The sequence below is a fragment of the Euleptes europaea genome, chromosome 2 (assembly GCF_029931775.1).
Source record: "Euleptes europaea isolate rEulEur1 chromosome 2, rEulEur1.hap1, whole genome shotgun sequence".
Lineage (NCBI taxonomy): Eukaryota > Metazoa > Chordata > Lepidosauria > Squamata > Sphaerodactylidae > Euleptes > Euleptes europaea.
The window spans coordinates 48231073-48257575 of record NC_079313.1 but is presented as its reverse complement, the minus strand read 5'-3'; the positions used below and the strand labels follow the sequence as shown (position 1 = coordinate 48257575).

Sequence of the window (26503 nt, the reverse complement as noted above, 5' to 3'; positions counted from 1 at the left end):
GTAAGTCATATGGGAGGAAAGGTAGGCAATTTTAAATCACTACAAATACAGAGCAGCCACAATGCATTCAAAGCAATTCAGATTAATCTGGCCTGATAGTGTGGTTGATGTAATGATTTTGAGCAAGGGTTCTGATTTGGCTAGTGGGAAATCAATGTGCTTTGAATCTCTCTCTCTCTGTTCTGAACAAAAAATTGTTAATTGGAAAAGTTGAAAAAAAAGGAAACACTAGAGAACAATCTGCATTGCAGTTAAATCAGTCTGCATTGTTGCTTTTATCTGCTGAATATGACCATGGCTAAAAGTTGGGAACTTGTACAACCTACCCATCCTCCTGTTCTTCCCTCACCTAAACAGTAGTTGAGCAATTTGTTAGCACCAGCCTTAATCACATTTAAGACAATTCAGGATTTCTCTTACATCAGGATATAAAACCCATTTGAAATTGCAGCTTCAGATACTGATTTAAAGGAAGCCCTGGTTAGCGGTAACCTATAGGTAATATCAGCACTGACAAATTTCTCAGTGATCCTTAAGGGAGAGGGAGGAGATTTGTTCCAGAGAAGGAAGGAGCTCTTGAGAGATGCACATCTGTTTGGATTACCTCCTGAATAGCATTGAAGCTGCCTTATCCTGAGTCACCTGTAGCGGTTCAACCTGCTTGTCCAGCTCATAGCGGCTACTATTGTCTATTGAATGCCATCTTGTCTTTATAGTTGTATAATTGTGGGTTTTTAATTTAATGTTTTATGGTTTTAAGTGAATTTTAGAGGTGGTTACCTGCCCTGAGCCCAGTCTGACTGGGGATGAGTGCATGCTATTAATAATAATAATAACTATTGTAGTTATAGTTTCATGTTCAATTGCTAGTCTACCACTGAGCCACAACCCCTCCCTACTAATTATGGCTAACTGTGGTTATCAGCAAAACAGAGTTGCATCTGCACTGACCCATGCGCAGGAAGGCTAACGACTGAACAGATAAAAATTCAACATGTAACTTTGAATACAATAACTAGTAACAGTGGACCTCTGTAAATTAAAAAGCAAACGGACTCTTTGGTTCATAGATCACTTAAACCTCTGATACTGATTTCAGAAACTATTCCATTTCCTTGCATCTATTGGGCTATTCACAGCTGTTAGTGTTATGGCATTAGAAAAAGGAATGCTTTGGAGAGCCAATGTGGTGTAGTGGTTAGGGTATCAGACTGGGATCTGGACAAAAAGGTTCAAATCCTGATTTTACATGGAAGATTGATAAGTGATCTTGGGCCAGTCACACCACTCTTAGCCTAACCTACCCCACAGGGCTGTTGTGAGAATAAAATGGAGGAGACGAGAATGATGTAAGCAGCTTTGGGTCCCCATGGGAGAAAAGTGGTTTATAAATGAAACTGAATAAATAAACTCTTTGGGCTCAGTTCCTCCTGGCTGATATCTAATGCTTATGGTAAGTGCCATAGACTGAGAGTTCAAGATCGTTTGTTTGACGCATTTATATCCCACTCTTCTACCAGAAAACTTATTGCTGTGACAGCTAAGGACATAATAAAAACAATTATTTCAATCCAATTTCAAATTAAAACCATAAAACAGCAGGAGAGTAATTTACAGTGCAATCCTATGCAGTTACTCGAGTCTCCTTAGGGTTGTACATTTAAATATATAGCTGGGGAACTATATATAAAGTTAGTAGTTTACACAACAAAGACCAAAAAAAAGCTGGTTACCACTGGGCCAAATGCTGTTTATAGTACTGATATTTTACATCTGTTTTGTGCTAAGGCAGAGGTGGGGAACCTTTTTTCTGCCAAGGGCAATTTGCATATTTATAACATCATTCAGGGGCCATACCAGGCGTAGATTTCCTGGTGTTGGGGGGGGAGGGGATAGGCTAGGGTTGCAGGTCCTCTTCACCACCGGCGGAAGGTTTTTGGGGTGGCGCCTGAGGAAGACAGGGTTTGGGGAGGAAGACTGCATAGCCATAAAGTCCAATGGCCAAAGCGGCCATTTTCTCCAGGGGAACTGATCTCTATTGGCTGGAGATCAGTTGTAATAGCAGGAGATCTCCAGCCACCACCTGGAGGTTGGCAACCCTAGAAGAGGCTTTGCAGAGAAGGCTTGGAGGGTGCCTCTGCTCCCCCCGGTTCTCCCCCTCCTCCCAGGCGGGAGGGCAGCCAGCAGCAGGACTGGACAACCAAGGCGCCAGGGGGGGCGCAGCTTGCAGGCCACGGTTGATCTGCAAGGAAGGAAGGAAAGGGAAGGAAGGAAGGAAGGGGGGGGGAGGGACGGAGAAAGAAAGAAAGAAAGTGGAGGGAGGGATGGAGGGAGAAAGAAAGAAAGAGTGGGGGGAGGGACGGAGAAAGGAAGAAAGGAACTGGGAAAGGAAAGAGAAGAAAGGAACTGTGGAAGAAAGAGTGGGGGGGAGGGAGGGGGAGAAAAAAGAAAAGGACGGAGGGAGACGGCAGGCCCTTTTCTAGCAGACGCCCGGCTGCTGAGGGGCCGCCTGGCCGGCCTGGGCCTCTGCGAGCGCCCTGAGGAGGATGCGGTGGCGGCGGCAGGCGAAGATGGCCGGGGAGAGGTGCCTGAGGAGGAGGACGATGGTGGTGGCGGCCTGGAGTTGGACTTGTGGGAGCCGCCTGAGGGGGACGAGGAGGAGGAAGGCAAGGAGGAGCTGCTGCTGGAGCCTGGAGAAGAAAGCCCGGTCTCATTGCTGCTGGTCTCCCCACCGCCGCTGTCATCCCCCAGGCTGGGCTTGGTGCTGCTGCCGCTGGCGGAGGCCTTCAAGGGGGGCGGGGCAGCGCCGCTCTACTGCCCGGGCGATGATGCCCACTACGGGAAGAGCGTCAACACACCTCCTCCCCTGCACACACACATGCATGCGCGGCCCAGCAGGGCTGAAGGCTTCCAGCCTCCCCCCTGCATGCACGCATGCGGCTGGCTGCTTCTTCCCCCCTCTCTCTTGCCGCCCAACAGCTGACAGGCGGTGAGAGGAAGTTTAAAGGGTGCCGCAGCGTCCCTGCACGCTGCAGCTTCAGGAACAGTTTCGGGGAAGGCCGTGCTGCACCACATTTCTATGGCAGGGCCCTGGAGCTCCCGGGGGCCACAAAAAATGTCCTTGCATGCCTTTTACGGCCCGCTGGCCGGAGGTTCCCCATCCCTGTGCTAAGGGATAATCCAGAGTACAATTTAACAGTGGTATTGCTCTAGAAGCAATTGGTCACAGTTGCAGAGCTAGATTTGAGCCAAGAATTGGGGTAAAATTCCCAAAATTTTATTCAGATCAGTATAAGGTGGCCAGCCTAGACAGGGCAAAAGTAAAGACCTTTATTGATAGTATCTCTATCCCTAACATCATCAGAACACAGGGAATAATTAGACCAACCAATGTCTAGAACAGAAATAAGAAGCGATCAAGGATTTGAAAACAGGAAAAATTTTCTGGTCCAGATGGGTTCAGCATCAAATTTAATAAAAGTTTTGCTGAGGAACTAGACTTACACTTAGAAAAAACTATTTACATATATACAAAATACGAGAGAAGTTTCAAAATACTGGGCAGATGCAAACATAGCACTTATCTTAAAGGAGGGAAAAGATCCACATGATGTGTCATCTTATAGAGCCATCTTGCTGCTCAATACTGACTGCAGGATATTATCAACTATTCTGGCAAGCAGACTAAATAAAGTACTGGGTGACTATATAGGACTTGACCAGATTTTCATGCTGTCTTTATAAACACTTGAGAGAGCAGTGCATATGGCTTATCCTGAAATAACGAAAATGCTGTTTAAGATACCAGCTGTCAGGGCAGCAAAGATTCTTGTTCGTGCTGGTTTTTATGGCTACCTCATGTGTTCACATACAGTCAGACAACGGTGTTGATTAGCAAAAATCAATTAGCAAAAATCTTTATTTTTGGTTATCACTGAATGCTCCTTAAATGTATTTCATGTTAGAAGAGGCCACGTCACAGTACATGCAGAAGTTCCCATTTACTATTATAGAGCCCCTCCCTACAAATACAGGAGTAATTCACTGGAACTGTGAATTACAATTGCACTGCAATCTGTGTTTGCAAGATAAAACTGGTTCTTACCTTACTGAAACGAAGAATAAATTCCCCCAACAAGAGATATAATGCATGCCCAGGGACATTGTCTTTTGTACTGACATTTGGCTTACAGTGTTTTTACATATGAAATATAGGTAAACTGCTGCTATTGCGTATATATTTAAATATATGGAATGTTAGTATCTTATCCTAGCAGGTTTACAGCTGGGGTGTGAGCAACAGAGTAAAGGAAGATGGAGATGAGAAGGGTTGATAAAGGGGCATTGAGTACACAAGAGTTAGCAGAAAATATAGAGGAAAATGCGGTTACGGTGGTCTAGAAAAGACTAATGAAGAAAAGAATTTGAATTGGAAGGAACAAAGAGAGGGTGATACACTTAGACAGAGGGTGAAACCATACAAGTCACAGGCCATTAATGCATGGCTAGGATGTCACTGGTTTGCCCCTCTCATGTCTCACACTTTTAAATCCTGAGATCAAAAAATTCAATGCATGAGAGGGATGCAGAGAACGAGAAGAGGCAGGCGGCAGGGAGAAGAAGGCTCTGTGAAGCCCACGGCGCGCACCCCCACACACACACACCAACCCCCGGCAGGCAAGGACTGGTCTACATATTCCTCCTCGCACTTACTCCACTCACCTGGTACTGGAAGCAGGACCGGGAGGTGTAGGCTTGCAACGGGTGCGAGCTTTTCCCTCTACTGGGTGTGGCCACTGCCACAGAAGGATCCTTCTCGGTGCATTGGGGCCCCAGCAGATGACTGGCTTCGGAGTGACAGGGAAAGATCTGGAGGTGTTGATCTTCCCACTAAATCTCTGATACAAGGAAGCCATTTGGTCAATCCCGGGCGGTGGGGCGGGAAGAAGGGAGGGAGGGTTGCTTTCTGTTTTTTTCTTTTCTTTTAGGGGTTGAAAGGATTTCGAGGGTTCACTCCCTCCCTCCTTGGAGAATTTGAGAGCCACCATTAGTGGGGACTGGGTGGGAACAAGAAAGCAGGATCAGCGGAGAAGGAGGGAGAGGGACGGAGCCGGAGAACCGTGCAAAAACTGCTCATGCGACACCAGGCTCGCTCGCGGCTCCCTCTCGATGTAATTTCTGTCCTTTGGTCCTCCAAGAGGGAAATGGGAGGAGTGGGAGGGGGAAATTGAAGGGGCCAGAAGGAAGGGGAGTTGACCCGCGTGCTGAAATGCACCAGCAGGCACTGGAATTTGCAGCGATTTTTTATTTAAAATCGAGACAACACAGGGATTGGAAATCCAGGGAAGGTTTTGCACTGGAAGTGGGTTGGTCCCACAGGCAGGAGACGACCATGTGCTTAAATAACGGAGATTGGCTACATTCACAGGAGAATCACAACACAAAACAGCCATGCGTTTTTGACCACAATCAGAGAGAAGCATGATTAAAGTCCCAAAGGGCTTATAGCAGAAGACCTTGTGTGGAAGAGCAAGAAAGCTGGTGCCTGGGGATCAAACAGGATGGAAATTATGGATCTTCATTAGTCTTTTTAAAAAAAGTTAAAGTCAAATCCATATATTTGACTCTAGCTTTTTTTTTTTAAGAGGCATATATGGACTATGCTGGCAGAAATAAAAATGATTATCTAACTTATGATGACTTGGTTTAAAAAGATGGAAAAACCAAAACACTACAGGAGCTGCACAAAGCAGATGTAAAGATTTATTGGTTTGCTTATTATCAAGTTATCATGGTTTAAGACAGAGGTGGGGAACCTCCGGCCCACGGGCCATTTAAGGCCCGCGACATCATTGGCTGCGGCTCGCCTGGAGGTTGGCAACCCTAGGAGAGGCTATGCAGAGGAGGGAGAGAGGAAAGGGAGGCTTCCCCCCCACACGCACACATGCCACCCCCTCTCCACATGCACACGATCGGGGGAAGCTTTCTCGGCTTCCCCCTTCCACACTTTCACACACATTCACTGGGCCAAGCTAGTGGTCCTGTGATCGGGGGAAGCCTTCTCGGCTTCCCCCCCCCTCCACACGCACGCACGGGATCGGGGGAAGCTTTCTCAGCTTCCCCCCCTCCACACTTTCACACACGCACTCACTGGGCCACACTAGTGGCCCAGCGATTGGGGGAAGCTTTCTCAGCTTCCTTCCCCCTCCACACACACGCACGCGATCGTAGGAAGCTTCCCCCATACACACACACATGCGCGCATGCATGAGTTTGCGACTATGTCAAGATTATCAAATCTGTTACAAGGAAGGATGACGGAAGATCATCAACAAAGATGGCAGCCGTTTTGTGATAGATATGGATGAAATTTATATAAGGGTATAGCCTTGATATATAGATGAAGCTGAGTAGGAGTGATAATGAATAGAATAAGGAAGTAGAGCCAGATTCCAGGCTGTGTTAAAGATAATGTAGAAGCTAAAGGAAAGCATTTTTAATAATTTTTACAGTATAAAATTTTTAACATTAAAGGGGGGGCAAGGTATGAGGTATGTGATTAATTGGTCACAGAACATGGGACCATATTCTTTTTGTTTGTTTTTATTTTTTCTTATTCCCCTTTTCTTTCCCTTCTTTTTTTCTGTATCCTTTAAAAAATTAATATATATATACGTGTGTGTGTGTGTGTGTGTATATATATATATATATAAAAAGTCAAATCAAATTGGGGCTGCAACTTCATGGGAAGGAGAATAGCCGTTCCATACTTGCACAGGTTTGTTAATTAAAAGTTTATCACTGCCCCCCAACAAAGGAAAGTAATCAGATATCCATCATTTCCCTATCCACCTTTTTCTTTTAAAGCGGAACCCAGTTCTGACTCGTAAAACTTTTGGGATGATTCGTGAAACGTCTGGGATGAAAGAGTTAAGCCACATCTCTTCCTGTTCAGCCCTGATCCAAATTCAGGCAGACTTTGAATGAAACTAGTTAGATCCGATCATGGATTTTCCTAGTGTCTTGAACCTAAGTGGAGATAAGTGAGACAATTTACTAAATATACTCTGAGGAACCTGGCAAGCCTGCCACAGCAGCACCTGCACCGGGAGGCCTCCTGCAGCCTCCACCATTGGCTGGCCTTGCCCAAGTGGCGGGGCCTTGGGCAACTGTCCCTGGCCACCATCGGACAAGCAGGGGAGGGAAGATGAGGTGATACCAGCAGGGGGTGGCTGGGTGGCAGTGAGAGGGCAATCTGAGGACATCCTGGAGCATGCAGGAGGCCCAGGAGGCTGAAAACAGCCCTGGGAAATACAGGATGGGTCTTATCTAGGGTTGCCAGCTCTGTGTTGATTTTTATACCCTGATTTTCTCTACCTTTAAGGAGTCTCAAACCGGCTTACAATTGCCTTCCCTTCCTCTCCCCACAGCAGGCACCTTGTGAGGTAGCTGGGGCTGAAAGGTCTTAAATACATTGATCACAGTGAGCTGCCAGAGCTACTATTTCATCTCAGGGCCCAGATGTACAACCCGGGTAGCATGATCAGACAGCTCTGCACAGATGCAAGGGTGATGGAGCTTTATTCCTGATGAGCTGTAGTCATTTTGGTTGGCTTCCTCCACCATTGTCCTAATCATCACCCTAGCCACTTTAGCTTGTTCTGGTTGGAATCTGAGTGCCAGCTGAAAACTAGCATGTGATTTAGATTGTTTGGAGGCAGGTGTGTCTGCTTCAATTCTAGAAGTCCACCAACTCTTCAACATGACGGCCAGTCCGATTAGTGGTAAATCTCCTTAGTCATTAGGAAAACATTTGGATCCATCTTTTTCTAGGGACAGGTCATTCTAATTGATCCCCTAACCCTGTAAGGGTACTGAATCTTATTAACCTAGTCCCTCAGTCCCTGATCTTCCCATGACAACTGAGTTACACCGATCTCTTCTATCTTCAGATGAGGAGAGGCAGAATGGTGTAGTGGTTAAGAGCAGCGGAGACCCTAATCTGGTGAACTGGGTTGGTTTCCCCACTCCTCCATATGAAGCCTGCTGGGTGGCTTTGGGCTAGTCACAGTTCTCTCGGAACTCTCTCAGCCCCACCTACCTCACAAGGTGTCTGTTGTGGGGAGAGGAAGGGAAGGTGGTTGTAAACTGGTTTGAGACTCATTAAAGGTAGAGACAACCGGGATATAAAAACCAATTCTTCTTCTCCCATCCAGTGAAGAACACCAAATTCAGGCTATGACTAGCTTCACTCTGTGAGAGCCCTGTGGTTGTCACTGCAGCCGTGAAGTCGTAAGCCACTCCCAGTAGCATGCCCTTGGCCTTGCTGTTGGAGAACAATTAGCCTGGGGTCTTATCCACCAATGTCAAGACTAACAAGTAAGAGATTTCAGAGTTGCAGGCAAGGGCAAGATTATTGACGCTTGCAGTGGGCTGGTCTTGTGAGAATTGGCCTTTAGTGGTTGGGAAAGGACACCGTGTAATTTTAGGTTGCATTACTTGTCTTTCTTTACCTTAATGTGGTTTGCTTTAAAATTATGACTGGATTACCATTCAATCTTGGTGAACCACTCAGGATTTGTAAAATATGATGAGCATTCTACTTTATGCCACAGATGTTGGTGTCTGTAACAATTTCTTTTTCTATTTCGTAGCATAAGCCAGGTAGAAATGACTGTCATTCTGAATTTTATCTATGGCGGAATTCTGGATTTTCTGAACAAAGCAGATGCTGGGTATGTGTCAAGTTATGTTATTTTTAATTGCATACCATGCTTCCTCTGCTTCATGTTGCACTTTGCATTCAAATGTAGATGGCAAGAAATCTATAAATAAAAAGTTAAAGATGCCAGAAAAAAATATAATTGCAATGTAATCCCATCTGAGACACTGCCAAAAAATTGGGTGGTGAGGAGAACCTTATTTACTTTGTAGCGGAAGTATAGGGCAGCAGTGTTGAAGAAAAGTAAATGGGAAGGGGTCCATGTTTAGTTCCCGAGAGCCCCGTTTTTTGCTGCTATATTACAAGTCAGGATAATTTATTGTTCCTTATTCCCTGTTCATGAACTGTGTTTAACCCACAAACAATGAAATCCCATCCATGAACTTTATAATGTTTTGCTGGTCATTGAGCTTGCCGAATAGTCTGGATATTAGTAGATGGTAACCATTTTCAAATTGCCATTGTTTCGAGTAAAGAATGTAAATATCAAATCCAGTGGGTTTGTGGAAGCAATCATGGCATGTTTTTCAATTGATTCTATCCAGAATCTTCTCAGTACTGGAAACTACATAAGATAAAATTTTTGATTTGTCCTAAGTTGAAGTAATTGTTGTGGCCACTGACCCAAAACTGTGTGAACTGAACTATGCACACTCCAGTGTGACAAGAATTCACAACACACTAAGCTAATATCTATTTAGACTTATATTCCACTCCATATCTAAGGCTTAGAATGGGTAACAAAAGCAAAGCCTGGCTGGTCAAAATGAAATACTTTCTTATAATATCACTGAAATGTCCACTAGCCCTTGCTGATTTAACCCTAAGCTCCAAAAGTCAGGTGAAACAGGACATGTTAAAATGCTTTGAAACAAACACTTGAATTTTGACAATTTTTATAGCAAAAGTAGACTTCTATAATTAGGTGTAGGAGGAGGCATTTGTGGAGAATTCTTCTTTTTCGTGCGCTTTTGTCTAAATCTCAGGCACAAATGGTGTCCAGTTGGGGCAGTGTGGAGAGCCAGTGTGGTGTAGTGGTTAAGAGCGGTGGTTTGGAGCATTGGACTCTGATCTGGGGAACCGGGTTTGATTCCGCATCCTCCACATGAGTGGAGGAGGCTAATCTGGTGAACTGGATTTGTTTCCCCACTCCTACATGTGAAGCCAGCTGGGTGACCTTGGGCTAGTCACACTCTCTCAGCCCCACCTACCTCACAGGGTGTCTTGTGGGGAGAGGAAGGGAAGGTGATTGTAAGCCGGTCTGATTCTTCCTTAAAGTCAGCATGTAAAAACAACTTTTCTTCAGTGTGGATGCAATGCTTTTAATCTTTTTGCAATGGTAAAGAAATCAGTAACAGACCATGAGTCACTGTGGAGTTAGTCCTCTCAGAAATGAATTTCACTTGCTATTGCTTAAGCATTAGGACAGTAATCATGGTTAAACTATGCCCAGGTTTCCTGTTAACCAGGGCTTGCTAATCATCCAAACACTGATTTCAAATCATAGTTAAAAAGCATTGCAGATAGTATATTGAACTGATTTATTATTAGAATACAAGGTCCCTTTAGAAATGTCATTTCACCTGGTTAAATAAGTATGAACAAGTTAGAATTCAAAGTGCTGCACTTGTCTAGATGTAATGTGAGTGATTGTGGAGTGCTATTATGGGTTGACAGTGTCCGTACTAGGATTGTTTTATGTAGAATTTCCATTACTGCTTTTTCTTCAGTTGCATGTTAAGAATTGCAGACATGTATGGACTAGGGGGTCTCAGAGAAGTAGCCATACATATTCTGAAAAGAGACTACTGCAACTTTTTTCAAAAGGTATGTTTCAATTTTATGTTTTTATAATTTTTTTATTCACTGAAAAAAGAAATTTACCGTATATACTCGAGTATAAGCCGACCCGAGTATAAGCCGACCCCCCCCCCAAATTTGAGGCCAGAAAAGGGAATTTGTTATTGACCCGCGTATAAGCCGAGGGTCAATAAGAAATTCCCTTTACTGGTAATGCTGCGCTCTAAAATGGCGGCCGCCATTTTAGAGCACAGGGATGATCTCGCCCCTGCCCCAGGTCGCCCTCCCGCCGGCCTCCCGGGCCCTCCCGACCCACCCCAACCCCAGTGCCATCCAAGGGAGGGGGAGGGGGAAGAGCCCCTGAACCCCGCCGGCCGGAGGAAGCGGCGCAGGCCCGGTGGCGATGCCGGTGGTGACGATGGTAAGTTCCTCCTCTCCCTCCTCCCTCCTCCTCCCTCTACCGCATTGACCCATGTATAAGCCGAGTTCGGCTTTTTCAGCCCTTTTTTTGGGCTGAAAAACTCTGCTTATACGCGAGTATATACGGTACTACCTAAAGTTTGACCATTGTATTACAAACTAGAATGCTGAGTTGTGAAGCCATTACTCAGTAATTATACTTAATTAACTAATACTCTTGGTAGGAATATAATGTTAAAACCCTTTAATATTTATATTCAACATCCATAAGACACTAGCAATTTTGGAAAAGTAGAACCAGAATGTTATAAATAAAAATAATAGGTGTCTATATTCCATTCCCCACCCCAAACCATTTTTTTTTCAAGTGTAGATCTGGATGTGCATAGGTCAGAGAATGCCTTACACTAGGTATGTGCATGCAACAGAATGAGGGGGTAGAAAACTGAGGAAGGAGACCAGATTGTACCAATTCAAACTACAGATTGAAGATAACATTTGTGAATGCTGCCCCACATAAAGACTTCTTTGCAAGTAGAAAACAAAGGCACTAGGGAGGAAAGTTCTAGCTAGCTCTCTGACTGCTGTGTTAGTTTGTATTTACATGGTGTTTTTAACACGGAAGAGCATTTTATGTTTGACTTGCTCAGTTAAAGACTGAAGTTGTACAGTCCAATGCACTTCAGCACTGTATCTGTATAGTCCAGGCTTGAAATCCGTCGTTTTTAAACTGGTGTTCTGGGGAATCCTGGGGCTTTTTCAGGGTTGCCAGGCCACAGCCTGGAACCCCAGGAGTATTTGGGGGGGGGGGGGACGCGACAGGTGCAACATTACTAGCAGAAATGGGAAGTAATGTCATACCGTCAAGGGGGGATCCTCTAGGATTCTCAAAAACTCTATGGTCAACCTGTAGAGTTTTTGACAAATCCTATAGCATCCCCCTCATCATGACATCACTTCAGTTTTTTGCCAGAGGTGATGTCAGCAATGAACCTCCCCCCCCCCACCCAATTTGCCACTATTTTTCTCTCACCAGTCTTTCAGGTATTGGCAGCAGTAGGGATTGCCTAGATTCTTTGGTCTCCCACCATAGCAAGTGACCTGGCAACCCTAGGCTCCTTGGAGCTTTATTGGGGTTCGTCAAGAAGAAACTCAGTAATGGTGGGCAAGCTTACCTGAAATGCATCTTCCATTCTATTACTGATTTTTGCTCAAGCTGTATAGACCCAGAATAGTGCAGATGTGTTCCAGGAAGCACAGTGAGACCCCACAGACCCAGTCAGCAGCACATATGAACTCAATGTGCATCTTAGCAACACTCTCCCAGAATCCTGTGCAGTACAGGGTTCTATAGTATGCTACTTGCTTGGTAAAGTGTCCCTTGGCGTCTTGGTGTAGAAGATGATGTGGAAACAGTTTCCTGAAGATCGTTAATTTAAATAAAGCAGTCAGCAGGTCCCAGAACAGGTTTCGAGTACTGCTGTCCTTCAAATATGACAGACACCCACCATATTCTCTTATCTGAAAATATTTCCTATTAAAATTAGCAGCTTTTAATCTCTACAAGTTTCTGAAAGTGTCTATATTCTAACTTTTTAGCCTGTGCCTGGAAAATATCAGCCTGTGATGGAATGTCTGGCTATTGCTCATTCAATGGGAGTAGAAAACCTGTATGATTCTTGTATGAAGTACGTGAACTTTTTTTCCTTTCCTTCCTATGTTTTTTATAGCCCTATTCTGAAAGAATACGCATACAATTTATCATAAATGTTTAGAAATATGTTAATATTTTTGTGCAATATTAAAATGCTTAGTGGTTGATACTTATGCCAGTGAAGATATGCAAAGTGAAATTTGCTGAAGAGATTGATTTTGCTCCACCAAGATTTTTTCCCACCTCTAACAGGTGGCTAGTAAGGCATTTTGTAAGATGTTGGTCAGAGAAGAGCTTTGCCAGTTTACCTGCTGAATTACAGAATAATTGTCTTAGAATATTGATCAACTCTTTGGTAAGTCTATATGATTGCTTTTTAAATACAAAACTTTAATAATGTTATGCTATTAGGAAACTGGGATCTGATTTGTGGGTACCAGACCTGTTCTGATGAGGAAAATATACTGGGTACCCAGGGTCCGTAGTCACAAGGGTACATGCAATGGACATGTGCCAGGAAGCCAGAACTGACTGTAGATCCGTGATGTGAACCCAACCACATGTTTATAAACACACATCTCCCCTTCATGCTTTTTGCTATTCAACAGGGTAAATACATCTTCTGCTTAAAGTATGATTCCACACTGAGACCTAACCTTAAAGACTGTTTGAATTAAAAGTATAATTCAGTCCATTGACTATCCCATGGATTAGTATAGTTTAATCTTCAGTTATTATTTGCTTCTTTGCCAGACCTTGAATGTACAATATTCAACTAATATGTTCTGCTAAGTAAGAGAGAGCGTAGGGGATGGTTTGCTGTTGTTTTGCATGTTTATGAGAGTCTCCTGAGAACATTTAACATAAAATTTGTCCTTAATTAAAGTGGGAGAAGTTAATTGCTTATTACTCAGATTATGGTGCAAAATGTAAGTGTTGAATAGTACATACACAGTGTGCTCAGGGTTCATATGTATTGTTTTCACTTTAAGAGTCCACAGAATGCATCCCATCTCCTAATGGAAACCGACCTACTGATTGGTAGTCTTCCCCAAGTAAAATGGACTGAAACAGCTTTTGCCTTAGCATCGAGGCTGCAAGAAGAGTGTATGGCATTTATGGTGGTGAATTTTCCCCAGCTAATACGGAGTGAAAGCTTTTTTGCCTTTTTACAGGTAACATATTCCTGACTAATATCAATGCAATAAAAATCGTATCATAAGCTGTATGTTGCTCCACTATTAAAGCAGTGGCTCTGAAGCTATGGAACAATCTCTTCCCTGAAGATAAAAGATCACCCTCTTGGTAACGTTTGGGGAGGGCTATAAGACTCTTTTTAAAATCTGAGCAGGCGGAAAAACTCGGCTTATACGCGAGTATATACGGTAGTTTATTTTTATTGGGATTTTATTATTTGTGAGTGACTTTGGGCTTAGAGGACAGCAACTATAAATGTTAAATGTGGCTGGACTTTGTTTTGAGTGGGATAGTAATTGTTTTTTATTCATTTATTCCTGTAAAGATGCAGTATTTTGAGTTTCTCAAAACATTGGCTTTATTGCACAAGCATACTATGCATGCAGAAAGATCACCTGGGCTCTAGAGAATCATGACTGCATCTCTCCTCTCAGAACAGGCCTTTGTTTCCTCCTCCCCTTGCCACAGGCCCCTGTGCTGCATTCTCAGACCTCTTCTGTGTGTCAAGGGACCTTCTGGAATGGTGTGGGGTGTGGCAGAAGAGGCTGCTGCAAAAAAGGGAAATTGGAGGAGGTTGCTGCCTCCCCCTCCATTAGAATTAAACACTGGAATAGATTGCATTGAATTTAACATTTTGCATAATAAAGGCTTAGATGTTTCAAAATACATCTGTGATAAAATTAAAGCAGTATTTTTAGGATTATTCTTATGCAGACAATCAAATGTGTAAGATTCAGACCATCTGTAGAAATACATGTACAGGCTGCACAAATCCAGATTTCCCATAGTCTATAGCCACCAACATAATTGGATCTGGTTGCTTTCATTGGGTTGCTGAAGAAGACAGGAAGCAAATCTCTCCCCCACTCCTTTCATGCTGCTATTTATAGGACCTGCCAGCTACCTCTTACTTTCTCAGCTGTTTGCATTTCTCACCATTCATCCTTCTCTCTGGTTCTCTTTTTTTCTTCTCTCCTTCACTGTTGTGCTTACTATATAGTGTTCCTTTCTTGTGGACTCTTTTTGACTCAACCCTCTTTCTTCTGCTCCATTTTTGCATTCAGTGTTTTCTTCCCCCTTTCTCCCATGTGTGTTAACCTCTTAAAACTTTTCCTCATTTTATTCCTTTTTCTCTAATAGTTTTCCCTGAACTCAGAGCTTTGTTTGAGTTGGGGCTTCCCAGAGCATGGCTTCAAACTCTGTTTCAGTTATTAGGGTTGATCTCTGGAAGTTATGTGCATTTATGCAATGTGGGTCCCCTTCACCCAGCTGTCTCCACTGAGTAGTCACAATCAGCAGCCAGATATTGGAGGAAAGCTACAGTGCTGAAATCTGTAAAATCTTAGTAGGTTAAAGTCCTGGATCCTCTCAATTAACAATGCAATCCTAAGGAGAATTACTCGAGTCTAAGCCCATTCATTTCAGTGGACTTAGGCTGGAGTAACTCTGCGCAGGTTTCAAATTCTGACCAATCACATGCCAACACATCAAAATGTCCAGACTCAGTAGTTTTGCACTTCAGAATCGCAGTCAGCCCGTACAAATAAAGATGTAAGATCAATAAAAACAATCCCTGATTAAAATTATCACCTTAACATTTAAAATATTTTAATGATCATTCTCTAATAAATCTGTGTATTTTAATAGCAACAGCACAGAACTTGGCAGTTTGGAGCATAAGATGAGGATCTTCTCCTAAAAGGGCTTCTTTGCCAAAAGCTCAACTGACTATTCAGGGAATTTACCAAGCAAGGGGGAAATAAGCTTTGATCTAACTTCGCAGTATAATGGGCAACAACTCTGAGCAGGATTGCACTGTAAAAGCAGCCTAAAAAGAAGGCAGGAGATATGGGGAGCAGGCTAGGATTCTTCCACGGGTTAGTCTTTCCTTCTTACTCATTTATAGGAAATCTCTTTTGCCTCCTAATGTTTGCATCTCTGGCCATGTGGGATATGCTTATTATCACCATCAGTAGAGTGGTGAAAGCCGTGGATAGTTTGACGAGAAGGTAGAAGGTGCACTATGTATTTAGAGATTGTGGTAGGGATTTTGTTTTCCAGTGGCATTCATTTTCCTGATTGATGCTCAAATTAATGGCTTCTCAAAATAAATCTGGGGGCAGTAGAAAGATTACTAAAAACTACACCACTGTCCAGGTTTCTTTAGACTCCACAAACCCAGTGAAGATATAAATGAATGGAATAGCTGAGACTTGAGAGAGCCAGTGCCAGTCGCAGTAGACACTAGTCAGCACAAGCCATTTCATAAGGCAAGAACCTGTCTTGGCCACCAGTATGTGGGATAGATCGCTTTTCAGATTAGGGCAAATAGTGATGTGGAGAGGAAGAATTGTCAAGCAATCCAGCAGGGCCTGATTAGAAATGGCAAAAATTCAGATGAGGATAAATCCAGACTGGGCTGTGTTTTGGAGATGCTGGTTCCACTCAGAATTATTTGTGAATTTCCAGGGGTACTAGATAATCTTTTCCAGCATGGAAATGGGATAACGAAATGAAAAGCATTGTTTATATGAAAAAAGGATATACCATCAAAATTTTGTTCTAGTCTGTGATTTTTTCTGGCCATTAATGAAGTATGTGTGTGCAGCTATTTTTAAAAAATCTATATATTTTTTTGTGTTTCCGTTGATGGATCCTAGGCTCAGGCCATGAGCAGCAAATCTGACCTTCTAGATAGCATACTTGAAGCCATTGAGAAGAGCATTAACACTGAGAACAGTTGCTGCCTTCTTATAGCTATGGATGTTTTGTTGAGTTCTGCAAGTGTGAAAGAAATGGTAAGTCTTGCAAAATTCAGTGTGGAGTGGGGGAGTATTCAATGGCTGAAGTTTGTTTTTTCGTGGAAATTAGAAGGATTAGTTCATTTAAAACTTTGTGGAGGAACTCATCCCAAAAGAAGTGAACTGAGGTTTACAATTCCAGTCCTGAAACTAGATAAAGATTACAGTTCTATGTATCTCACTCTTATGCTTTGGCCCAGATTTAAAGGGGGAGGCTTGTAAGCAGGCAAGAGGCTATATCAGAGCCATTTCCAGGTTTTGGGAGCCCTAGGCAGAGAATTTCCTGGCCCCCCTCCTCTCCTCTGCCCACCACCAGGCCCTCTGCTTGAGCTTCCCTTCCTGCTCACTCGCCTGACTGCCCTCCCAGCCTGTGCTCTACTGCCTCCTTGCAAGCCCTCCCACCAACCATGCTCACAACCATCTGCAGCCCTTTTCTTGACAGCACAGAATGGTGCATACAGCCAGCAGTGCTGCTTCTGTGTCTGTCAGAAGTGCTGCCACCATTGTGCATCACCTGCACACCCTTCCGTAGTAGCTCTTGGCAGCACGTTCAGCCAGGACCACTGGTGGCAGTGGAGGAATGGTGCATGGGTTGGTGACAAAGAAGGAATGTCTTGGGCCCTGCCTGACCTCAGGCTGTTGTGATGCCGTCCCTTGGCTATATAATACTTACCCTCATCCTGTGTTCCTGTTGAAAAGTACCCTAAGTTAGGGATGTGCACTCGTATGTATCTGATCTGAAAATACCAGGGGGCGGGGGGGGGGGAATCTTACCAGTGTTTTACGGATATATCCAGATCCGACTACACATCAGAGAATCTATACCAAAGCTGGGAAATCCAATCCTGGGTATATCTGGAACCAGCAATTTAAACTTTAAAGCTCTCCAAGGCAGCTTATTCCCCCCACCCCCCGCAGGTTTCCCATGCAACAGGAGGAAGAGGGAAAGGAGGGAGTTGTTACAGGCAAATGGGATTGCACAATAGGGGGAACTGATGCTAGTTTGTGTCAGTGTCTTACAGGTCTGCCTGGCTGTCTCTGGTTCTGTTGGGCTTCTGTGGAGTGCCATTGGTTCTGTTGAACTTGTGCTGTCACATTGGCCCTGGGTTCTGCTGGGCTTCTGTGGAGGGCCTCTGGTTCCTCTGGGCTTGCAAAAATGCCCCCCCCCCTTGCTTAAGTCTGTTCTGCTAGGATTTTGTACTTTGACATTGGTTTGTTGGGTCTGCACTGTCACATTGGCCTTGGGTTCTTCTAGGCTTCTGTGGATTGCCATTGGTTCTTCTGGGCTTGCTAGTTCTGTTTGTGAGGGAGACATTTGACCAGAGGTTGTTGCAGCATGCTCAAGTGTGTTTTGCTATTGATTTTTGCCCTGGAGAAAGCATGAAATCCTCCCCACTGGAAATAATGGAGGATGGTTGGGGCACCTTGTTCAGGGGCCCATAGAAGTGGACCTCTTGACCGAAGTTACTTGAAGCTCAGGATCTTCAGAGGACATGCACCACCAGCTCACCTGCAATTTTGGTGCTTTGAGCTTTAAAAACAGCCCCTCCGATCCTCCTGGAAAGATTCCCCATTGGGAATAATGGAGCAATATAATATCAGATCCCCCCACCCACACACACACACACAAAACCTAGCTCTTAATACTAAACCAGTATTTGAAATGTGAATAACCAGGAATACCGATTTTTTTCCTGATATCTGTATCTGAAAAATACAGATATTATTTTTTTGAGGTGCCCACCCCTACCCTAAGTAGTTTGTAGCCTCAGTAGAGAGAGCTCATATTGTTTTCCTACTGGGTCCACAAGCTGCCTTGAGCCACAAGGAAAGGTGGAGTACAAATATTTAATAAAGCTGCTTGGGGCCTCCTGGCTTTCAGTAGGAAAACAGAATGAAGGGAAATGGTTGAATAGCCTCGTCTCCCCCTTTAAATCATAGCCCTAGTGGCTACATTCTGGAAAAGGAAATAATTACTAGGTAATTTTGCATTCTTGGTAGCAGATTATATGGGCTTTTGGGCTGACTTTATATAAGATATATTATTTTATTACATCGTCATCTTATGTCGGCATTTTTCCTATACGTGGGCCAAAATAAAGAAACTGGATACTGATTTAACTATTTGCCATTGTACACTGAAGCCTGAACCAACACTATAAACATTAAGATATTGGCAATATTACTAGCAATTTTTTTTTGCAAAATACTTTAAAAGATCTTCCTAACCATGTTTTCTTCTGAAAGGAAACCCTTGTGTTTCCACAGTCTTAATCAAAAAAAATTAAAATATTTTTTTCATTGTCCTGGATGGTGCCTGTTGGTCAGATGGCTGGGTTTATAATTTGGCACAATTATTTTCTTTTGCATACAAAAACTACATAAATTACTGGTTCTATGCCACTGCAACCCACTTCTATTGTTGACTTACTCAGCAAAGAGTGATGAAAATTTAATCAGATACATTATTGGCCCCTAGAGGATTTGACCTTGTAGTGACATAGCCAAGAGTAAAATGCTAGGAAGGGATTCATTTGTTTTTTTGTTTTTTTAAATGGGGCTTGATGCTTTATGAGCTTCAGCTTCTGTGGGAGTGGCTTGGTTTCAAGCTGTGTAAAATTATGGTGCAGGGACAGTTGACCCTCACAAACCTCATATACATCCACTCAACAATCATAAAATCTAAGTGATGACATCATTGATCTAGCTTAGGAGTAAGTAGATTCTGTAAGGAATAATGACCGGTTGCTATGACAATGTGGCTCTTTCCAGCTGCTGATTTCTTACTTGAACACAGGGGTTTACGTGCAAGATCCAGGCTCTGCGTGATAAGCTGTGGGTCTTCCTGGTTCAGTCTTTTTATGCTGTTCGTCACACAGAGAGCTGGAAGCTGCTGAAGGCAGACGATCGGCAGAAAATACAAGCAGGTAGGCAAGCCATTGGGAGCTTAATGCTTTGCATAACAGCTTTGCCCTTATTACAGAAATAATGGGAGCCAGTAATTAACGATAGCTGGAATACGTTGGTGAGCCTTCTGCTCTCAAAAAAGAAGTATTATGTAAGAATTATAAACAAAGATAACCTGCTCGGACAGCTCCAAGCATGGAAGCTGAAGGATTACATAGCCCTTTTGTGTGCATTTATTACTGCAGATATGTAGGGATCACCAGGATTGAAAGGCTGGCTTTTATGTTTGCTCTGTGATGTAAACTATGAATTAATTTTTTTTTAATTAAGCACATGGGGATGGAATTCTTTCTGAGGCAATTACTGGTTTAATGTATTTATCGGGTGGGGTTTTTAAGTTCATGTTGCATACTATAGAAAGATTTCATCTGGTCAAGTAAAAAAATCGCATGTATGTTGAATAAATTGTGTATTGACTTCATCATCGATTTGGTATTGTGCTACTGTGTGTGCTGCATAAGAGTTGTTAAAGAATCTGCAGAGAAGGTTCTAAAAACGTAACCTGCACAATTTCAGGTTTAGACAAAAGGGAGTCTTGCTCTGGCCCCTTTGTTTTCAAATGTATGGAATGAAATCTTGCAGATGAGAAATCTGAAAATGGCTTCAGGGCAATGCTTGAATATTTGCGCTGTGCTCATGCAGTTTTACAATAAGGGAAACAGGCTTATATTGAAGATTATAGTGCTATGCAAAGCTTTTAGGGAGTAATACATGGATGCCTACATAATAGGGGAAAATAGGATATTTTTCTTGTTCCTTGAGAGCAAACTGTATAAACAAGATGATGAAGTGTAATGTAAAGGCTTTCTGTTAAGGTTTGCTTATTATATCCTTAAGTGTTCGTGCTTGTTTTTCTGTGTATCAGTAGCTGAGGGTCATGTCCAAAATGCAGTTGGTTCTGGAGTGTCAGACAATGTAGAAAAATCACCGAGGTCTATAGATGTGATATAGTCACTGACACTGTGACCACAAAGTTAGTGTCAGTCAATCAATCAGTAAAAAGTGTTTTTTTTTTAATTTTTGAAGAACACGTATCATCCATTTTTGTATTTTAATTGCCATTCTCAAAAAAATGGAAACATTTAATTGTGTGTAATTGTATGTATACAGGCAGAAGTGGTAGTTGTATTAGTTTTTAATGAGCTTTTAAAGAAGTATTTAGTTTTTAAAACTAAAAGGTTAGGGATTACTGCATACTGCTTAAAAAAATTCTGGAAATAGACACAAACTGAAATTTAACATCACAAGTCCCCACCCCACCCCAGGCTAGGAATATATTCCTATTCCCAAAGGTGCAGTTTTTAATTTTATCATAATGTTATGTATATAGCAATCTTAAAGAGTATTCCCAGGTTGCCATTTTCTGCCTCTTGCTTTTCCTTAGAGAACAAAAAATGTACCAAGGAACCCAGTGAATAAGAACCTTGTGTGTGTGGGCATGCAGTTGACCTTGTTTTACATATGTGTATTTAAAAAATAACCAATACAGCTTAATTAACAGGTGTAATACTTTGTATCATTCTTTGCAGCAGGTTTTGTACCATTAAAAAAATATTTCGACACATGTACATTCCTCTAATATCAGCATCTGTCTAGAGTAGGGTTACATAAGCAGGAACACTGCAGAGGCCTCATTACTGTGCCCACATCTGGGAGCATTATCCAAGCAGGCTTTATTTAGAAAGTTTGTGTAGGATACACTTCACTAGCTGACTAGAAAAGGCTTCCCTGATAACATCTGCATAACTAAAACAGAATTTTGCCTATAAGGATGCTTTTGCTTCTCAGTCAAGCTTTCAGATCTGCAAATTTTCACACGTGCCATCTAGCTGTGATGAGTGGGGAGAGCCTTCTAAGTCACAAATGCCATGTGTCACATTTGATACATGTAGAAAACTCTGTTGTAATGGCTAACAAACTAACTTGCCTATATTGGATAATAAGGGTAGAATGAGAACACCTCTTGATCAAAATTATATAAATAGCAATAGATCCCACTGGAACCCAAATATTGTCATTCCAACTTTTGCGTTTCATACCTATACTCTCCATCTCTTGGTAACTTCAGGCTTAAAATGGACCTACCTTTATTTGGCTAGAGCACTAGCCTAACTATTGTAAAGAAGGGGCTGTCCCTAAGGTGGGTCCTTGTCTCCATCCCTTTTCTCTCTGTGTTAATATTTATTTTCTCAAGGAAAGTATGTTTTTTTTTCTGTACAGCTGCTTTTGACAAAGGTGATGACAGAAGACCTGCCAAAAAGCCAATGTTAACTAGTTCTCAGGTAAAAATGCTCTTACATTTGCAAGCCAATTCAAAACCCGGTAAGCAGGCCTTTTTCCTGTTGCACTATTCCTTTTCAAAGTAGTATCTACTAATTTGTGACTTGTATCTACTAATGGCCTCCTGGCTAATTCTGCAAGCATTGATGAAATTTTAGCTGATCAAGTATCCATCTGTGGTTTCTTTCATCACTGTATTTTAGAATTTTTTGTGGGAGAGGGAAGTTGGGTTAGTGCAGCAATAGTCAGTGCTAAGACCAGAATGACTGGAACAGCTGGAATTTGCAAGGATACTCAGAATGCCTACATCTGTGATGGAGCCCTTCATAAAAGCTCCTTTTATAGGTTTCCAGGCAAATGGTATGTTTCATATATAATGGAGGTACCCGGTTGAGCCATCGCATGCACCTACTGAAAGATGCTCTTGTAGGAGATCTAGAATACAATGTGTGTGCATGCCCATAAAAGAATGCAGCAAACTATGATTTTAGGCACACTTGATCAAATGTTTAGGCTAGAATTGTAAATCTCAGGAAACTTAGGTGACCTGAAGCCCTGTAGTTGACTAAAAGTATGTGTAAATGACACTAAAATTAAGTACTAGGAAAATGCCAAACATGATAAGTGTGTTTGATAAGTGTTGGCCTTTCTTTCAAGAACCACTGTGAACCACCTTGAGTGTTCTGTTCATAGAGATACATTATACCCTCCTATAGCATTTCTGTCAGTGAGGGCTGGACTATCTAGTCTCTGGGGTAGTGGGCAGAGTGATCTCTTCTTTCCATAGAAGGCAACCGTCTACAGAAAAAGCGAAGAACATACACAGGTAATAAACTTGCTATGTGTCCTCAGTGATATTGAGAATCAAGCCTGTTCCTGTCTGCCCAGCTTTGACTCTTCATGTGTAGAACTTCATTTTTGGGTTCTGTTCTGTTGTTGGTCATAACAGGAGTGCAACAGAATGTTTTTTTCTGAACATCAGAAAGGGAGATATGGCAATAAAGAAAAATTCATGCTGATCTGAATAAATAGCTAAATGTCCATAATGAAGAGCGGTGATCTTGCTACTAATTTGGGTGGGGGGCTGTTGTTGTTGGGTATTTTTGCTGAATTATCATCTTTTCTTCTCCAGTTAAACAGGTGCATTTCTGACTCATTTGTAATCAAATCTACTCCTTGGGAAACAGTCAGAAAGAAAAACTGTTGGGGCAATTCTTCCACTAATCAGGATAAAATGAAATCTGATGGATTAGGAGCATCTGGACACACATCAACTACCAACAGGAGCAGCACTAACAAGGCTTTGAAACATGACGAATTAAAGGGGAAAGATGGTAAAAAAACAGGTTGCAAGATTACAAAAGAGTCAAAAATGGGGGAGAAAATGCCTTCGCCAAAGGCTAGAGCTGTTATAAAGCCAAAAACAGAAAATAATGGAAACGTTAAGGCTGAAAGTTTGCTTACAAAACAAGATTCTGAACAGTCGTTCCCTACTAGTGGCCACAAAAATTCAGGAAGTGGAAAAGCCATGAAAAATCAAGAAAGTAAAGCTGCAGGTGCCCGACCAAAAACACTTACTGGAAGCTCAAGTGTACAGATTAAAGCAAAACCTTTGAAAAAGGCCACAGGAAAGGAATCTCCTTCTCTTCTTACGGGTATAGGAACTCTAAGCAAATCAGACAATTCAAGCACAGACCTACGGATGTCCATTGAACAACTAGATGAACCAAAGGAGGAAAAGTTACCAGATGAAGGCAAAAAGCATTCAGGTAATGCTTGGAGACTCATTTCAAACTAATCATACAGATTGTACTCTCTAAAATTGTACTCAAGATTGTACTCTAAAAAAATTCTGAGACAAGTGGAGTGTTGTTTTCCTAATTCTTTCTTTTTGCAAAAATAATAACATTTAAATCTTGAAGGATAGATAAGAACATAAATATAAGATGATCCCTGCTGGATCAGACCAGTGGTCCATCTAGTCTAGCATCCTGTTTCACACAGTGGCCATGGAGGGCCAACAGAGTGGCATAGCAGCACAGGCCATCCCTGGATTAGAGTGGAAAGTGAATTATGAGAAAGGTTAAAGTTGACAGGCACAAACTCAGTTCTTGGCCCTTTAGGAGAAATGTCTGTTTGCAAATATTTAATAGTTTTGATACTAGCTTTGCTGTTTGAAAGTATAGTTGGCTAATGACAATAACACCTTTCTTTTACTTTCTTCTTATGTTAGGGTTGCCAGGTCACTCTTTGTCACCGGCGGGAGGTTTTAGGGGCAGAGCCTAAGGAGGGCTGAGTTTTGGGGAGGGGAGGGACTTCAATGCCATAGAGTCAAATTGCCCAAGCAGCCATTTTCTCCAGGGGAACTGATCTCTATCGGCTGGAGATCAGTTGTAATAACAGGAGATCTCCAGCTACCACCTGGAGGTTAAATCTCAATAAATCACAACGTGTGCTGAGAAAACACTGGTTAAAGGGAAAAACAGCACCAGCTCCAATTAACAATAATCAAACTGAATTTTATAATGATTACTCAAAAATAATTCAGTATTGGTGTACTATTCTGTACATTTGTCAATGATATAATCAAAACAGTCACAACCAAGGTGTCACAGGTTACCCCACCAATAAAAAATAAAAGTATTGAAATGAAATAGAGTCCAAAATGTACAATTCGAGTTCAAATCAAAGTCCAATACTGAGTCCTCTTGAGAGAAAATGAACTGGTTCCGGGAAGATCCAGAAACAATCTGGTATAAAACTTGCAATAATAACAGTGTTCATCAAGGTCCAAAGTCCAACAAATCCAAGACAACACCTCCGGATTTGAGTGTGTTTCGCCTGGAAAGAGCTTCTTCAGTTGATTAATCAATTTTCATAAGGGTACACGGAAAGAAGCTCTTTCCAGGCGAAACACACTCAAATCCGGAGGTGTTGTCTTGGATTTGTTGGACTTTGGACCTTGATGAACACTGTTATTATTGCAAGTTTTATACCAGATTGTTTCTGGATCTTCCCGGAACCAGTTCATTTTCTCTCAAGAGGACTCAGTATTGGACTTTGATTTGAACTCGAATTGTACATTTTGGACTCTATTTCATTTCAATACTTTTATTTTTTATTGGTGGGGTAACCTGTGACACCTTGGTTGTGACTGTTTTGATTATATCATTGACAAATGTACAGAATAGTACACCAATACTGAATTATTTTTGAGTAATCATTATAAAATTCAGTTTGATTATTGTTAATTGGAGCTGGTGCTGTTTTTCCCTTTAACCACCTGGAGGTTGGCAACCCTATCTTATGTATAGATATGATATAATTTAATTTAGTTGAATATGTTTGGGGACACATACAAAAAGGACTGATACTCAGAAATTCCTGTTGATGGAATCCCTTTTATATACTTTTGGGAAGCACTGAGTTACTCAAGTGAATTTGGATATTCAAGGTTCGTATATTTGGAACAGAAAAAACATGAAAAAAACCTGTTAGTATTTTCAGCAGATTCTCATTATCAAGTCTTTTTTACTGTCTAATTTTATTTTTATTTCATTGTACAGTTTTGAAAACAAAGTCTGCTTTGAAGATGACTAATGGAGCCCCTGCTAAAAAACATGTTAATGATCTTGAGGCTAATGTTCCAATAAACAGGTCAGTTGGAAGTCAGGATACTTGTATTGCCAAAACTGGGATTTGAGTTGCTTACTGAAAATACGTCTTATGAAGCCAGCATGCTTTAAAGCTGTTTGTTAGTTCAAAATCTGTATGCTGGTTCATGTTGAAAGAGAAAAATATCTGTAAAACTATTTGATGTCACCAAGGCTCCACAAACTCCATCACAAGTTACACTTCCCAAGTAGTTAGTGAATTGAAGAGGAAATCTTTCGCTGAGATTTAGAGAAGATAAGGTGTTTCTCCCACTTCTAATCTTCTCCATGAGTGTGTGTTAAGAGCTGTCAAGTTGCTTCCGACTTATGGCGACCCTATGAAATAATGTCCAATCATTAACAAAATGTCCAATCATTAACAACCTTGCTCAGGTTTTGCACATGTGAGCCATGGCTTCCTTGATTGAATCAATCCATCTCATGTTGGGTCTTCTTCTTTTCCTCTTCCTCACTGCCTTTAACTTTTCCTAGCATTATTGTCTTTTCCAGTCTTCTCACAATGTGACCAAAGTACGATAGCCTCAGTTTAGTCATTTTAGCTTCTAGGGAGAGTTCAGGATTAATTTGATCTAGAACCCACTTATTTGTCTTTTTGGTGGTCCATAGTATCTGTAAATCTCTCCTCCAACACCACATTTCAAATGAATCAACTTTCTGTCAATTTTCTTCATTGCCCAATTTTTACATCCATACATAGTAATGGGAAATACTATGGCATGAATTATCTTGACCTTGATCACGAGCAACACATCCTTATACTTAAAAGTCTTTTCTAGTTCCTTCAGGACTGCTCTTCCAAGTCTCAATCTCCTTCTGGAGATTTCTTGATAGCAGTCTCCCTTTTGGTTGATGATGGAGCCAAAGATTGAAAATCTTTAATAATTTTCATTTCCTCGACGTCAACCTTAAGAGTTGTATAATTCCCCAGTAGTCATTAGTTTTGTCTTATTGATGATCATCTTCTCTATAGTGCAAAGCAAATAAGAGA

General features: G+C 42.0%; 1 protein-coding gene across 1 annotated transcript in view; it reads left to right on the top strand.

Moving 5' to 3' along the window:
• BTBD8 (BTB domain containing 8) overlaps nt 1–26503 on the top strand; it is a 49496-nt gene that overhangs the window by 16691 nt on the left and 6302 nt on the right. The window contains exons 6-15 of the mRNA XM_056844744.1: nt 8655–8735; nt 10453–10549; nt 12542–12630; nt 12849–12951; nt 13589–13771; nt 16454–16591; nt 19392–19521; nt 21782–21843; nt 22974–23610; nt 25408–25498. Coding sequence (XP_056700722.1) covers nt 8655–8735; nt 10453–10549; nt 12542–12630; nt 12849–12951; nt 13589–13771; nt 16454–16591; nt 19392–19521; nt 21782–21843; nt 22974–23610; nt 25408–25498 — 1611 coding nt within the window. The remainder of the gene's footprint in view (nt 1–8654; nt 8736–10452; nt 10550–12541; nt 12631–12848; nt 12952–13588; nt 13772–16453; nt 16592–19391; nt 19522–21781; nt 21844–22973; nt 23611–25407; nt 25499–26503) is intronic.